Below are 16,979 nucleotides of genomic sequence, written 5' to 3'. Positions count from 1 at the left end.
GTTATTTTTCTTCTCCCTGCTCTCTACCAAGGCGTCACCACTGCCTCCCCTTCGGGCAACGCCATCGTTCCCCTATTGCCTGCTGCTCTACAGCCAATGCCGCCGCACTGTACTGCCTGCTGCTCGACGGCCACCGCCCCCTTGTTGGCTGTTGTTCAACGGCCAGCCGGCCACTGCCGTGGCAGACAAAGCAGCGTGTCGGCGGACATGATGGAAAGACCCGTGAGCAGGAGAGAGAGAGCACAGGAATGAGGTCGGCCGATTCTGACCGGAGATTGAGATGGACAGAGGCGTCTCTCTTCGCAGGCGAGTCCCTCTCTTCAATGTTGGCCATCGTTGACCCTTACCGATTCAGCTATGCCCCATGGTGGCCTGCGACATGTCTCCACGCCTAATCCGAAGAAGTATTTGTTCGTTGTGTTCGTTTTCGGCCGGGTCAATCGGGGGAAGTGATTTGGGGGCTGAAACACTTATGTCTCCTTTGTCTTCGTCGATATGGAGGCATCTTCGTCTAGGTTCGTGAAATTGCTGCCACCTCTGCATTTTGGCCACATCTCCCCTGCCACACCTCACCACCTCTGATAGGGGAGGCGCCTATTGCTACTGACATCTCTTGTGCCTCATGTGTGTTCATCCTCATAATATTTTTCATTCTCTATTGGATCTAAACTTTGTTTTTTGCGGGTAAGTTGGATCTATACTTTATCTAGTGCTTGATGTAAATTCTGGGTTAAAAGTTACTCTCTAATTTTGCTGTATGTAGTTTCAGTGTATGAGAGTTACGTGTATGAGTTAAAGAGACGTAGTTTTAATGCTAAGAGTTACTTGTATAAGTTAAAGAGACGTAGTTTTAATGTTAAGAGTTACTTTCCATATCTTTAGATGTAAGATGTAATTATGAATGTTAAAAGTTACATCTACCTATATATTGTACATGCTAAATGCTTAGCATACTCGGTTGTAACTACCGTGAGATTTTAATCGATCTATGAGTTTTGACAAAGTAACTTTTGGTACATGTGTGGAGTTCTCATAGAACAAATGAGGGAAATCTGACAAAGCATAGAAGGTGGCGGGAATGGAAAATGAGAAAGATGAATATTTTGGTACCACACGGGACCACAACATGACTACATGAGGGGGAAGAGGAAACACATGGTTCTTCTACTTGGGGACCACACATGACAGGTTTTTGACAGGGGCACGTTTTAGGCTAAAAAATGTCTTTATACACTCCCTAGAATAGTTCCTAGTTTTTTTTTCCATGGGGCCAATTACATTTATTGTAATAAAATAATATCTTTTACAGGCCAGTCCACAAATCTTACGTGGTAGTGATCAAGTGAAAATAACTTCATCCCGGTCAAAGTGCCAATAAGAAATTCGCGGGCTTAACCCTATGTATGAACTACTTTTATTAATTGCAAGTTAAGCTGCTATTCTTCATGAATTAGTGTTGAGATTTAAGAAGTTGATGTGTTGTTCTTGTGAATGAGATTCATGCACGAATCACTTTTTAAATTTACTGTTTCATTATCCGGTATCCGTCCTTTCCGCAAAATGCTCTTAGGTCTGACTCCGTTTTCCTTTGGGAAAATAATACATACTTGTAGTAATATTATAATTAAATTTACTGGGCAGTGAACAGAACGTTATCTGGTGATTCCAGTTTCCAGGAGGAGATCCCCACTTTATTATCAGAAAGAGATGCACGTAATATAAGACATAAACATCAGAAGTACTTAAACCAGACTCAATGCGAGCCTCGGCAAGATCTCTACCATTTACTTCTGCGTATATCTCAATAAAACACGTGTAAAAATATTCAGTTGTACACAGCACACATAAGGGCACAACGCACCCATTTTGTACATGTGTGTATATCCAGTGTTGTCTACATAAAATACAACTCAAGCAGGAGACAGGAGCAGCAATAATGGGAACACCAAGTGCATACTCCAGCGTAGTTCGTACTATATACCATTCGAAGTCGTTGCAATAGAGGCCGGGTAACCAGATGCTCTGGTTGCAAGGGAGTTAATTTACCAATGCCATATTGCCAATCGCTTGCATAATCTGAACAGCTGGCAATTTTCTTCCAGTGAGCTTCAGCAGGGCATGCCATATTGTCAATTGCTTGCATAATTTGAACACCTGTCAATTTTCTTCCAGTGAACTTCAGCAGGGGAAGCACTTCAAATGGAGGTGCAATGTGCCATGCCTCGACTCTAAATTCATCGATCAGGGCTGAGCTGGCAGGAAGCCGAGGACCCTATGTCTTCTGGGAGGAGTGGTTGGTCAAAGAATCATCTAATGGACTTGATTACCCATTCATTGTTCACTATGTTTCTCACATATACAGCCAGGCAAGGGATTAGCGAAGAAAGACTCCTCTAGCTTTGGGAATTCTCCAGGCTCCCTAAAATATGGAGCTCCTGTTCGATCACTGTGTGACCTTTTCACTTCTGAACTGAATTCCTCCCAAGGAATTCTTCCTTCATCAAATTCATCAACCAAGTTCACAAAACCCATCCTGCAAGAGAAGGAATTAGACATTAAGCAGAAAACCCCAAAACCATAAGATACAGTACATGTTATGTTATCAAAGAAAAAAAATCATTTGGCAAAGATTGTACGGTTATTTCTTTGTAACACACAAAATGGGGCTATTGCCTTAAGGTCACTCTGGTGTAGAAGGAAAATGACCATACACATCTAGCACTTTAATCAAGGAAAATGTGTTACCTATCTGGGTTAATTGTTTTCCTGAAGTTCTCAAAACGTCTATGGCCTTGTACAGCTTTTGCCATATTTCCATCGTAAGTGTAAATAAAGACATCACTCTGGAGAGCTACAATATAGTCAAGACCAGCAAGCATATTTTGATGATTTTTGAAGGGCTCGAGCTCCGCTTTTGTTGCAAGGGTAGAATGGGAATAGATATTGGGAAAATCGTCCACCAGTGCCTGCATGCTTCCATTGCCAAAAGCTTCACCCGCAACCAAGTAAATTCTGGTGCTTCGTGTGAAACCCAAACCTTTCAACAAAAGTGAAGTTTCCCTTGGAGTCAAAGGACAGCCACCCATACTTCTTCTCTCAGTTCCATTGATTTCTTTCTCTTTCCAATGACTGACCTCAAAACGCATCTTACGTAACTCCTGCTCTTCATCTGATGTCAAGCCATGGCTGCAACCAGTAAAAGATAGCATATCCTTCTCATACCTGCAAAATGTAAATATCCTTTAGCAAATCCCTACATTTTTTCCAGCAGTGGTGGAGTGTGGCTCATAATGAAGATTGGGTCAATTGATCACTGCCAAGCACTATACAGGTACAAAACTAGACATTGGGTTATTGGGGACTTCAGGAACTTGAGGAACGGGAGAAGATCTGACAGCTAGAGAGAGGCATTCCGATGAAGTGCTGCCAGCTGCACTACAACTCACAGTGTCGACATGTTAGGATACTAGGCGTTGCCAGTGACTTTAGTCCCACCTTGCTAGTGGAAGGGGGCTACGGCTGCAAATAAGGGAGAGTAGCCATCTTCCCATCAGTCCGGGCTTTTTGGATGGAGAGGACTCTCCGCTTATGGGCTAGACCGGATGCGCCAAACGCCTGAACACGAAACGAGTGTGTGGAGCTGGGCCTGGGACGCTAACACGACATAGGTCAAGTAAATGGGCTATATGATGTGGCGACTTAAGAGGCTGCTTCATCAGAACAACATAGTATGATCTGGCGACTTAAGAGTCTGCTTCATCAGAACAACATAACACAAAAGACTTAAGAGTCTGCTTCATCAGAACACCATAGTTCTGTGGCATCATTTGCTGATGTAGTGGAGGAAAAAGAGTAGAACTACACAAGAAAATTTGATAATGATGAAGCAACCTAGAACTTCGTTCACAAGATGATTTTGTGAAATTTGTATCAAATAGTGTACCTAAGAGCATCGATTAGTGATTTAGATAGGCAATCTATTTCATCAATAAATATCATTGCAATGGAACTCACTGCAAGTTCAAGGTTCATGAACTCACTTATCTTTTGACTGAAGAGATCAACATACATGCCCTAATAAATTCATTTATGTGCACTGACATAGCAAATGGCTTGTCTACTCTAGCTGCATATATATATTTTGGAGACAGCTACAACTACCAAAAAAAATGCATAATAAGTAAGGAAAAAATAACTCCACTAAGAGAACTATGTTAGTAGACAATCAAAATGACAATAAAGAAAGTGCAGACAGAAGCATCCTGAGATGAACATAGGAGCAATGAACTTGCCTTAGATGGAGAGCAAGATACGGGCTTCCATCCTGGTGCATTCTCGAAACTAAGGTAGCACCAAGATCTTCAATTGTACGAGAATACTTCAGAGATCTATAGTTAACTCGGCATCTTAGTTTCTGAATATGACTAGGAAGGTCATTGTTTGCTAAGCGAGAATCAGTATGAGTAAAGTAAACGACTTTGTGTTTCTTCAAGAGAGGGAGTATTTCATCTCTGTAATAATTGACCTGCCAGGATAAAATACTGAGCTCGATGTAACCTTTATTGATTAAAAAAAGTTTAGTTTTAACCTTTGACCAGGAAATTGGAGCTTTGGCCATAGGCTCAATTTGCTTGTATGCGGGAGGTAGCATTTCAACAATATCAATGTCTTCTTTCAGTGAGTCAATGAAGTGTCTCCAATTGAAAAGGTCCTTAAATTCACTACAGGATTGGGAAACAATAAAGGTACAGTGAAGCGCTGTTAATTGACAAGCTATAGAGGATTAGGGATGAAGATGTTGAGGTTAAAGGGGCCAACCTGTCGTCTGCCCAGTAGGATGTATGATCAAGTGAAGGTAGAACCAGTGTTGCCTTCAGGATCTTAGCAACAGCAACCATGTCGCATATCTGCAGCATGAAAAAGGAACAGATATCAGGCCGAAGAATATTAATGGCAACACAAGATCAATATATAGGATAGTAATCACACCCCAAATCTCATTTGATTCAAACCTCCATTTGCATTTATGAGAACGTAGCCAGTTGTTTGAGAATCATTCTCTACAAAATTATGAACAGGCAACCATATCAAGTTAACGAAGGAACAGAAAGATAAAAAATGTTTTAATGGGATCTAAACCAACTTACTTTTATGTGAGTTTGAGACAATGCATTGTCTGAAATGTTCACTGCTTGGGTGAGACCAGACATCAGAGGCCTGTTTGAAGTACAGACAAGAAAAAAGTTACCTTTCACTAATTAACATGTCAACAAAGGAACAGGTCTATCAGCGATATATTACTAGCCTCAGCCACAATGCCTTCTCTTTCGCCAATCCTAGATTCCACTGTCATCAACATCCTGTCACTCTCTTTCCCTCTCATGTATCCAAAGTGATTAACTTGATGCCTTTTATCACTGGAGAAGGAGACAGAGAGATCCTAGAAGCATGTATAAAACACAGCTAATTACATTCTGATACCAAAGGTTCTCTTGACTAAATGTTATAATCTAGAGATCTAGACTAACTCGATAACTTGGATTAACAAAAAGTAATGCCCAGTAAATTAAACTTTTATGCAATGTTGACAAAAGCAAATTAGGCCATCATATTCATAGACTTCAAAAAGAATAATAGTAGTTATGTGCAGCTAATACTATGAGTCTATGATGCAGATTTTGAGCTACAGTAAAAGCACATAGTGTACAACCCATACTTTGTGGACATATCGAATTTATCATCAGCTTCCCATATGTCAGGTACTTATATCTACAATCAAGAACGGGTGGCAAATCGCCAAATTTTAACATACAGCTCAAAAAAAGTATAAAGGATCAGTCATGGAATGTCTTCCTATGAACAACCATGGAGTTATCTCTCCATCTAATTCTGGTTGGCTAGGTTGGCTTAGACCTGATGCAATTTTCAACAAGATATTGCTTGATTGAACATAGCTACCTACTAATAAATTTGCCCAATTGTGGATGCGTGCACTTTCATACTATTAGCATTTATTCCAATCCTATTATTTTCTTGCTTAATACTCCGTACTAAAGATGAAAATTTTGAATACTAAAGATAAAATCATACTGTTACACCAAGTATATTTGCACTTTGAAAAGATACAATATCACAAGTTTGCAGCTAACTTCATCTAGGAGTTCACAACTACCTTGGATAGGCATACTAAAAGCACTAGTTTTCTTAAAACTTGAATTGCCCAAGCACTGTAGCAGATAGAAGAAGAGCTATTTCTTACAAGGAAAATTTGAATGGGTAAAATTGTACTCATCAATGGAGTTCAAATAATTCAGGTCTGGTAAGCTGATTGTTGTGGTGGATATGAGATGTTTGCTTATCCTTTGATAAGGAAGGCGCTGGTTAGGTAGCATGGGCTTACTGCAGTCCGGATTCCCCATTTCCACCTCACGACAAGGTACCCCTAAAATCTGGCTCGGCACAGGATGAATATGGGAGAAATTATAATAGATGAGTGTTGACCTGAATAAGCCCAACTAAGCATACATCCTACAATTTAGTCCAAGAAAATAAAAGGGTATTTCGTAGGGGCATAAAGAATGCTGTGCCAAACTTGGATAGACCAGAAGATCTTCAACTCTACAACAACCAACTGCCAACAGCAACAAGCACCAAAGCAACAAGTGTTTCAATAGTAAACCAACCGGCAAAGGATTACAAGCCTCCAACGAGTGGAACATCCTAAAAATGCTAAGTGTCACCTAAATGATCCCTATTTAAGAAGTTCCATTCTAGAATATAAAGCCTAGAATAGGATAAAGCCCGACCTCGGACTTCTTCAAGAAGGCCAATATCTTGAGCATCACATTCCATTGTGCTAAAACCTGTTCAGATTCTTGCTACTTTTTCAGTGTCAAACAATCAGAATCAGATTCCCTAAGATCTCTCTTTCCACTTTACTTGACTTGTCCAGAATGTTAAATTATGATAGGAACTAGGAGGCTACTCAGATGTCCGAATTGCAAGGTTGCAATTCAGAATGCCAAGGATCATAAAAAAAATGCAAGAATGGCAAGTGAATGTAGAAAGTTAGCATACTTCTCATTAATCTAGTCTTTGAGACCTCTCGGTTGGTGGGCAACAGCATTAGTAGGCACCATGTATTGGTGATAAGAACTAAAATGTACTCCTACGTTCAGTGCAAAAATGCAACTTTCTTCGAACGTCACATGCTGTTGATCCTAATGAAGAATGGCAGCTATAAGTAAAAATTAGAATGAAATTTATAGATTCCATAGTCCATACCTGCAAATCATCGCCAGGAAGCCCGAACCAGCCGCCCGCCCAGATCTTGGCGACGCCGAGAATCAGGCAGACGCCACAAAACGCGAAGAACAGCAGGTTGCCGAGCTTCCTCCTCTCCCGGATCCCCAGCCCCAGAACGACCTCGCCGGCACCACCACTGGAGCCCGGCCGCTTGAAGAGGCGGAACCGAAGGTGCTGCTGGTGGTGGAGGCCGCCGCCGCCGCCCCCGGCGGCCGAGCCGATGGAGGCGTAGGTACTGGACGACGACGCCTCCGACGGCTCGGCGGGCGGGCTCCCGACGCACTCGGTCCGCGGCGAGCGCGGGGAGCCGATCTGGAGCTCGATCTCGCCGCCGGGGCAGCGCTTGAACGAGTTGGCGCGGCGGGTCATGTAGCCTCCTCCGGCGACGCGGGGGCTATGCAAGCGCGGCAGGAGGTCGCCGCCGCCTCCTGCGGCCCCCGGGCCTCCGCCGCCGTGCTTGGGTTGGTAGCCCATGTGGCGGTGGGAGCTCCAGCAAGGCAAGCAGACGCAGTCCAACTCCTCGACCCTGAAGTCGCGCTGCCTTCACTCTCCCCCGGCACCCCCAGTCCCCACGCGGACTATTGGTACCATGAGAGAGGCTAAATCAGCGGAGGCGCCATTAATGGACCTTGCCTTTGTTCGGTTGGGACGCGACGGGAAGGTGGGAGTGGACTAAGCCACTGAAGCGGCGAACGAAGATGACGCGTGAAGGAGACGGCAGGACGAGTCGTCGACGTGAGGCGCGTAGTGGGAATCCGGGTGTGGGATTACGCATGCCATAGGAAACCGTCAGAACGGAGGAGTCAATTACGGGGCGCTGCCAACTCGCGCGGATTTATTTATTCCAAGTCGACTGATTTGGCTTAGTCGATTCACCCTGCTCGTGACGGTGAGTAAATTAGAGTATATGTTACTAAGTTAGTACCTCCACAGTGGATGGATAGTAAAGGCGTGTACAATGGGATGACGTCAGTCTTCTCTTGACGATGCCACGTAGGATAAAATCTGATGTGGGAGAGAGAGAAATTAAGAAAATGCACAAGCTTTCTCTTAATTAAGAGATGATCTCTTCACAAGAATGATAAGACAAATTTCACATTGTACTAGATTTTGTCTTTTCTTAGTATTTATTTAGTTAATTTTATTCATCTAAAAATTAATTTTAAGATATAACAATAAGAGATAACCCGTTGTACAACATGTTTTGTTGTTTTTTCTAATTGATGTGTCACGGCTAAGATAAGGCAGTCTTATCAACCATTGTACATGCCCTAACATATATGTGTTGTATGCATAGTGTCATCTATTAGGTTGTATACTCATCTTGTCTTGATTTGTGTGATGTTATGATAACATATCTAGTTACCACCTTTCTCTTTTTCTTCATTTAATACCATGTCATGTCACGAAAATGTCTAGTTAGCATCTTATGTTACTACCTAAATTACTTACACTATGACTAGCCTCATGGTTACTCCCTTTAAGAGACGTCCTATTTTAGGAGATGTGTTGTTTGATTTCTTCAGTCCAGCATTAAGAGGCGTGTAGCCTTTTTTGTTGTTTGATTGCCACAAATGTCCTTATTTTTCTATTCCAAGCCTGCATGCATGCATCTCCAGTGTCCCTTCACGAGGCAAAAGGTGCAACAACGCCCTCTCTTTCTTCTAAGCCTGTATGCACTGCACACATTGTTTCTCTTTTCTTCCGAAAAGCATGAAGGGGAATTTATGTCCAAAATTTGGTCCCACGAGGCTGCCCTAGTAGGTGAAGAAACTAGCTGGCATATTAGGTTTTGGTTGACCAAACCTTTGACCACAAATTACTCCATTAATATGTGACTAATATGATCAAAATCATAACCATAAGCAAATATCGTTAAATAGGAATATAATGGATATCAATTTATGTCGTATATTATATATTATTAGAGTAATTTGTGGTCAAACCATAAGTCAAAGGAAAGCTAATACGCCGGTATTGTTGGACGGAGGTAGTAATATGCCCCCATAAAGTAGGACAGAGGGAGTATCTTTTTTTGACGTGCGATTCATATTTCATATTCATATCTATAATATCTATAAAGTTGTTCGCCACTAATACTCATTTAATGTTTGCAAGCTTAACATGCAAAATGTACATATCATCAACTTTATTCCCACTAAGCTCAACATGTAAGCTACCATGTCATCAAATTGATTTCCACTAGGATTCATTTAATAATTTTTGCAAACTTAACATGCAAAGTGTCCACATCATTAAGTTGATCCCACTAAGTTCTGCATACAGAGTGTCCACGTCATCAAGTTAATTCCCACTAAAATTCGTTTGATGTTTGCAAGCTCAACATGCATATTTTCTCAGTGTGCGACAAAAACATAATTTCTTTTATTTATCTCAAGTCACTCTCGTCATAACATTACCTCAAACGTCAACCAATTCACCAAGCCATGTCCCCTCTACTCTCAGTCTCTCATCATTTCGGCATGGAAAGCTCATAATAAATGTGCAGATGTAATTCAAAAGATGAAAGATATTAAACCACCATTGGTGTGTCTAACTTTTGAAACCATGTCTTCTCATGCTCACTTCTCAAACCAAATAGCATGTGACCATCCATTTGTCAACATTGATTACATGAAAAATTAGATGCCACATCTCTAAATATTCTTATAAAACTAGAGCAACAACAACATGTAGTTCAACCTAATATTTTTGTCTTTTCAGTCACACAGGAAATTAGTCCCGAAGATACACAAATTTGTATACCATACAAACACATTTACGTTCTCTTTTAAGTCAAAGATATTATGAGTTCCAGTACTCCTATATTGTTTATTTGCTTCATTACAATCTATTTTTCTTCCACCTAGGCCAGCGGCCCGCCCCAACCACTAGTAGTCACACCCTTATTTATTTATTTTCCAGCTTGACGTAAAAGGCCGGAATTGTCCGAACGGCAGTACGCGTGCTTTCGCGACTACTGTGCTGTGCTGCATGCGGCGGCGAACGCAGGCAGGCAGGCAGCAAGCAGGGGGCGTTTACTTTGTGGGGAGCTGTCTGTACTGCTGGTTGACGTGCAGATTAGGGAAGAAGATAATTTCACGTGTACCTGGCTTTCCTACCTGTACTCTTCCCGTCTTTGGAATCGAGCTCACGAGCTGTCGCTCATTGGAGCATTTCTGCATTTGTTTTACTGCCACTTGCGGCTTAACATGCGAGACTTTTACTTGGCAAGAATCTATCTTTCGAGAGAATGTACAGACTGTTGCTGTCCCTCCGGAAAAGGTTCGGATGTACCGCCAACTGGGCGGCCGGAACCAGGCTGCACCGGGTTCGGCTGATCCTCGGAATTTCTACTTTGTAGCCGTTCCGTGGTCCGTGCAAAGGCCTCTAGTATTGGAGTGGCGGTGATGGTCGTCCTTGCTCGGCCGGAAATGGAACGCAAAAGTATTTCAGCAGCTCGACATTCCCCTGTAACCATTTGTAACATCATTTCCGATCTCACAATTTGGACACTTCAGTTTAAGAAGCCAGAGCATAAGATAGCCCGCTCGTGTCTGGCAGAACCAACTCTCTCGTGTAATACCATCCTGCTGCGGTGATTACTCAGAAAAAAAACAGTTTATGTCTTCAGAAAACACACACAGTGCAATAGCTTGTTCCATGGAAATTACAGCAGTTAAGTATAAGCCTGGCAGAAGAGCATCAACATTTTGTGCAAAGAAAAAAAGAAGAAGAGCGTCAACATGTTTGAATCCAGATGCTGTGTTATTGTGTTAACATCAGAACATATTTTATTTCCGCTACAGACTGTTTCCATTGGAAGATCTGAAAAACGCACCCCTTATAGGATCTTGATACAGGAATATTTTATGCTGAAGGTGCTGTCTCTCTTGTAAGCCTTATTTTTCTGTTCTTCTTTTAAAAGAGGGGAAAGGTGGAGGAAGCCCATCGGTACTGAAGTGCCAACTAACAGTACTTTGGGCATCTTGCCACGATTCCTCAACTGTCATCATCAGCAGATGCACTATGCCCAAAGTACTGTCAACCCAAAGAACACGAGAGCAGCAAGTCCAAAGCATAACCCTACGATTGTAGCAAATGCCTGCAACATGGTAAATGTAACACGGGACACATTAGATGATCGGTGATGAATAAATGTAACACTATACCATTTCTTTAAATTTGAAGAAATTGCTGTCCATGAGGTCTCATGTTTTACCTTTCCTTCTGACTGGAAGTTGAACTTGACAGTGAACCATGTTAGCCCTCTATCAACAAAAGGAGCCAGTGCAAGAGCTCTGGAGTAAACCAAAGAGTCAATTTTCGAAATCAGAACAGGTTCATACCTGAGGTGTTCCTCAAGGAGCCAGTGATAGCTAGTACATAACTAGACCCCACTAGTGATCTGGTGATCTTGCGTGATTGGAGCAAAGCAAAAGGATTATTCTACTTCGAATTCCTGGCATGGAGCTTTCTTGTAATCCTGTTATTTTTGTACAGTATTTCATTTCTAGTACAATTTTTAATTAAAAAAAAGACCAGTAGGGAGGAGCCCTGCGGTATCTCGTCAAGGAGGGTGTGAGACCAGATTCTACCCACGAAATTAATATTTCACCCACAGGGATCAAACGTACTCCGGTCATGCAGATCAGTAATGTACTTCTGTTCTCCTCAAAAGTGAAACAACTAGATTCCACCACCCTGGTTTTGGTACAGGTTCTACAACGATTAAATTTACTAAGTTGGATACTGACTCACCCTCCTGCACGAAGAACTTTAGTAACTTGACTGCCAGCCCACACCATTGCCATTAATTTAATGAACCTGTAGTAGACGGTATAGAACACATTATTGTGAGAACTGCAATAGTAAAAGGACAGATTTCACAACCATTACCTCTCCACTGCTGCAGCATAACCCATCCTGCCAGGAGCAGGAGATAAATGGAACCTGAAAAGTAAATCATTCAGACTCCGTTGCATCTGCAGTTGTTTTGGCTCATGGAAATGCACGAAGTGAAACAAGTATTTAAGTGAATTAGTGCCCTCTTTCTCGTGAACAATGAATTGACAGCTTTACATTTTGAAGTACAAAAAATGAATGTTTCTTCTGAAAGTAATGGTTACAGAAAGGTAAAAAGTTATTCTAAAAACCAGCAAAGTATCACAGAAGCATGCCTTGACTTACCAAACTAACAAAAAGGTTGTGACATAATATACGGTATTAAGTAGTCCATATGACAAAACTCCAGCGGCACCATATCTCTTCAGTTTTTCTAGCAACCTGACCAGCAATAATACATGAGGAACGATGGACTATCACTTTATAACATAAGATTAAAAGAGTAAACCAAGTATGCGCTTGCAAGTATTCGTATAATTTTGGGCAAAAGAAATGTTGGTATAATGGTTCCTGAGAAAGGCTGGGAGCTTAAAACTGACATTCATTACACTAAAGAAGAGAGATGATAAAGTGTTCTCCTGTAATACATGCAACGTTATTACTCGCACTGCAATTCTATGCTAGTATACAATAGCTCAGCCCTAGTCTCCCGTCGAACCCAAGCAATGGTTTCTTTTTCTGCCAACAATTCTTTGCATAAAGCACTATCTTCAAGCGAAGTCAGATAAACAATAGAGCACCAACCTCTGTAAGATCTTCTGTGGAATGATCTTGGATCATTACGGGATAACAAGGCTAAAAAATACGCAAAGAATATTAAATAAACTCAGCATCCATTGCTTGATTGATATGGGATGAAAGCACCCTCTTCTATATGGATAACTTGGATCCTAGAGAACTAATCACATCTTTCCTAACAACAGGGATCTTGTCTCCTTATTTGAAGATCTTCTAACCAGATAACTAAGACAGATGACACATTATCTCTTAATTGGATAACTACGACACATGACATCTTATCTCCTAATTGGATAAGTACCACAAATAAATTTCTCCCTCTCTGAGTACATTCTTGTGCAGATTGCAGGTTCAACTCTTAGGCTCATGAAATGCATGTACATGAAATCCTAAAGACTGTCCCATGGAAACAAGATAAAAGAAAGATGTACTAATTTCAGTCTTTGGATTTACAGTTAGTTGTGAATACTCTTTAGGTGAAAAACTTGGCAACAAATCTTTGTCATAATATCTTGGGCCTGTATAAAAGAAAAGAACAAAACAATTCAGGCCTAGGGAGAAAAAACACAAGTTGGTGAAGCGAACTTAATAGTGCCACAAACATCATACCGGTGGAAGCTCCCTGTGCCTGTTTGGCTTCTTCAATATTAACCGCGTCAACCTAGAAAGGAAATGCAGATAAGCATAAACATCAAATGGGAAAAGGAACGTTTTGGCTCCTGTACATGTTTTAATATTTAAAACAATTAAGCATGTGCCTGTACATTTCATGTCAATAGGAACATTTTTATGTCCAGGGAAGAAAATCAGTGCACTAATAAGCAGACACTCACTGAACTTGTCTTTTTACACGGATATCAAAACTAATTGGTTTTGCATGAAAAATTTACATGCACATAGAAGACTTGAACATTGATACGTGTAGTTTTTTTTAGTGTTTTTTTTGCATTGGTTAAAATTATTTTTTCACACGGGTGCACCTATGCTAACAGTCACCACCTATGAAGATTCACAAAATCTCAAGCCTTCCATCAATTACATTCCCAAGAGTGCAATATGAATTTCAGGAATATGTATGAATTCCAGATATGCATTTCACTGTACAACAAAAGCATGTAATTTTGTGATTTTGAGAATAGAGAAAGACCATGATTGGCTGATTCTTACCACTCTCACACTAAAAGTCCATTTTAAATTCAGCGTTTCAGAATTTTTATTTTCTGGTAGCAGGAAAACAACTAACAGTTAAACACCACACTTTTACAAATTTTCACCAATGGTAGAATATGCACATACTTTCTTAAAAACAAAGCAGGTTAATTTTCCATATGAGGCACAAGGATACTGTTAATATGTCTTGAAACATGAAATTGAAATTATTCCATCATTATTAAGCGGATATTATGCTGTCCAAACAACCAGGAATTCTTCTTGCGAACAATTGGTCCCTAAACGAACGAACAAGGTACAAACTAGAAACCATCTTGTCGAGCAAACACTCATGGTTAAGAACAACTATAGTTCACTTCCTAGATTTCACCATGGAACAGCTGATAGAGTTTCCCCAATCCAGTCAAGAGAAAACAAAACCCATGCACATACATTACAATTTGATTAGAAATGATGGATGAAAAGAGGATTCGCTACCTCGCCTGAGCCTTGAGAGCAGCGGATGGGGCTCGATGGGCGTGAGCATCCGGTGAGGGGGCACGCTTGCCTTTGCTGGAAAGAGACGGCGAAAGCCCTAAAGCTATACGCGCTGCAAAGCCAGATGTGATAGCCCGGGCAGGCGGTGGAAAAGGAGGAGCTGGTGGGGTTGGGCCGCGCGCCGGCGGTGGGGGGCGGCGGTGATGACGACGCCATGCTCCCCGCCGGGTCACGTCCCGGTTGGGTCGGGTGGAGAGGTAGCGTGTTGTTTGTCTCAGTTGGGAAGCCGATGGATATGCCCGTGGTGTGGCCGTGCTTCTTTTTTCCTTTTCCTTTTCTTTTTCCTGAGAGGATGTGGCCGTGCTTCTTGTGTGGTTGTGTTCGGGACCCTGGCCTCTGGGCCGTCTGGCCACGGTCACCGTCAACAGCTTCCTTCCACAGTGGTCACATTGTTATTGCCATCAAAAAGAGCCAGAATATTGCCAGCAAGTGACCATGACAGTCTCCAAACAGGGGCTTCGAAGTCGTGCAAAACCCTGCCTTCCCATGGTTCGCCTTCCTTTGCCTGGGTCTAGAACAATCCCATCCTGAGAGGCACTGGCGATAGTAGATTTAGGAGCCAAGGTTTGGAGCCCAGGCTACATCCCTCACCTAGTCCTTGTGCATTTGGAGGGCAGGGAAGCAATCCATCCTCCAACTTCCATTTGTGAGCTTCCATACTTGGACCGTGTTATCACAACCACCAGATGCAAGTTTCTGACATACTCAAACTGACCAGGAGGAGGTCCGGTAGTGATCAGAGAACCATGGGCCATTGGTGGAGCCCAAGAAACAGAAATCACCCACACCTGGATGTGCCCAATCAATACGTGCGGTGTCCCAAGATCTATCAGAACGAGCCGTGAAGATTGAAATGCTATCATCAGATGAACCACAAGCTAAGCACAACCTAAGCTCATGAGGCGCCGATGCAATGGAGTTGACCGATGACTTGTGCTCGGTGAAAGTATACGCCTGCACCCCCTCATCAGCCTTACCGCCTTCTATCCAGATGATAACACGGCCATCGTACCCACAGGAGGCAAGCATGGAGCCAAACTTGGGACGAGCGGATTTCATCCGGAACCTCCGGGTGCCCTCCGGGCTGTGGAATCTGGCCACAACGGGCAGATTCGCAGGAACCCGTATATAAGGGGCTTCTTCTCCAACAGGAAAAAAAGTTTCTTGGATCGAAATTTCCCAATTCTTGAGAGCTTTCTCCACCTCCCCCAAGCCCCAAATTCCCCATCAAATTGAAGGGAGTTTGTAAATCTATTTGGATGGTTCATTTGTTAATCTCCTCTATGTTCCTCCTCTTTAATTTCTCCAATACATTTGTTAATTTGGGTGACATTTGGGAGAGAGGGATTTGAGCATTTTTTATGTTCTTGTCTTGCATTTGGTGCATTGGTTTGAGCACTATACACACGACAAGTTCAAGCTACCGCCCGAAAGCCCATCTTGATAGAATGGCTATCTAACTTATAAACCGGTCTCACACCAAAATCCTTGAGACCGGTAAAACTAGGAAACCTAGCTAAGATATACCTTTGCCTTGAGCAATCCACATTAGGTTGATGTAGGCGTTCATGCGTGTCTCACGTTGGAATTCTCCACTTCGTCACAGTCACTTTAGTGAATATTCTCAATTTTCTCCCCCACACTCCAATGTGGGAGACCTAACGTTAATCACATCTTCACATGCCCATTACAACAAAATACTCCCTCCTTTTCACAAAGGTTGGCGTATTTTGTTCGTTAAGACAAGCTTTGGACCAAGAATTACTCTATTAATATGTAAGTTATATGATATGGAACCATGATCATTAGCAAGAACTTTTAAAGACAGATCCATTGGTATAAATTTCATGTATGAAAAAACACATAACAATGGAGTTTTCATCGGTCAAAGCCTTTGAAAGATCGGTATGGTCGGCTAAGGGGGGGGGGGTGAATAGGCGGCTAACAAATTTTAACCTTTTCTTTTTCTTTCTTGAAAGATACAAAGCACTTAATTCTAAGGCTCACTAGATTCTCTAAAGTGCAATAGCCGAAGCAATAATAGATAACAAGAATGTAAAGGGTAAGAATTGATACCACACGGGAGACGAAGATTTCACCGGAGTTCCACATATTGGGGTCGGTGTACGTCTTCGTTTGGAGGAGTGCTCTACCACAAAAGGTAGAGGCGACACAAAGACTCACTCTATTCTCCAACTCACCACACCACAAAGGTGGGATGAGCTCTCACAACACCACAAAGGTGAGGTGAGTTCCACTAGCGGCTTCCTTGGTGGCGAAGTCGAAACCCTTACAAATTTGACTGAGGCTAGCTCCACAACTGA

At 42.1% G+C, this 16,979-nt stretch overlaps 1 protein-coding gene and 1 pseudogene across 1 annotated transcript; both read right to left on the bottom strand.

The window, feature by feature from the left end:
- Positions 1–1,732: 1,732 nt before the first annotated feature.
- LOC100834659 (O-fucosyltransferase 35) lies at positions 1,733–8,076 on the bottom strand. Its single transcript, XM_003578144.4, has 9 exons — positions 7,285–8,076; positions 5,306–5,440; positions 5,148–5,217; positions 4,990–5,060; positions 4,819–4,907; positions 4,589–4,721; positions 4,293–4,525; positions 2,746–3,222; positions 1,733–2,533 (listed from the first exon to the last, which is right to left on the bottom strand). The coding sequence occupies exons 1-9, from the start codon at positions 7,777–7,779 to the stop codon at positions 2,332–2,334; spliced, it is 1,905 nt and encodes a 634-aa protein (XP_003578192.1). The 5' UTR covers positions 7,780–8,076; the 3' UTR covers positions 1,733–2,331.
- A 2,835-nt stretch (positions 8,077–10,911) lies between these two features.
- On the bottom strand, positions 10,912–15,729 carry LOC100834358 (annotated as a pseudogene).
- Between the last annotated feature and the right edge of the window lie 1,250 nt (positions 15,730–16,979).

Source organism: Brachypodium distachyon, chromosome 4 (genome assembly GCF_000005505.3).
Source record: "Brachypodium distachyon strain Bd21 chromosome 4, Brachypodium_distachyon_v3.0, whole genome shotgun sequence".
Classification (NCBI taxonomy): Eukaryota; Viridiplantae; Streptophyta; class Magnoliopsida; order Poales; family Poaceae; genus Brachypodium; species Brachypodium distachyon.
Note: the sequence above shows the minus strand (reverse complement) of the source record. Positions and strands in the feature narration are given on the sequence as shown.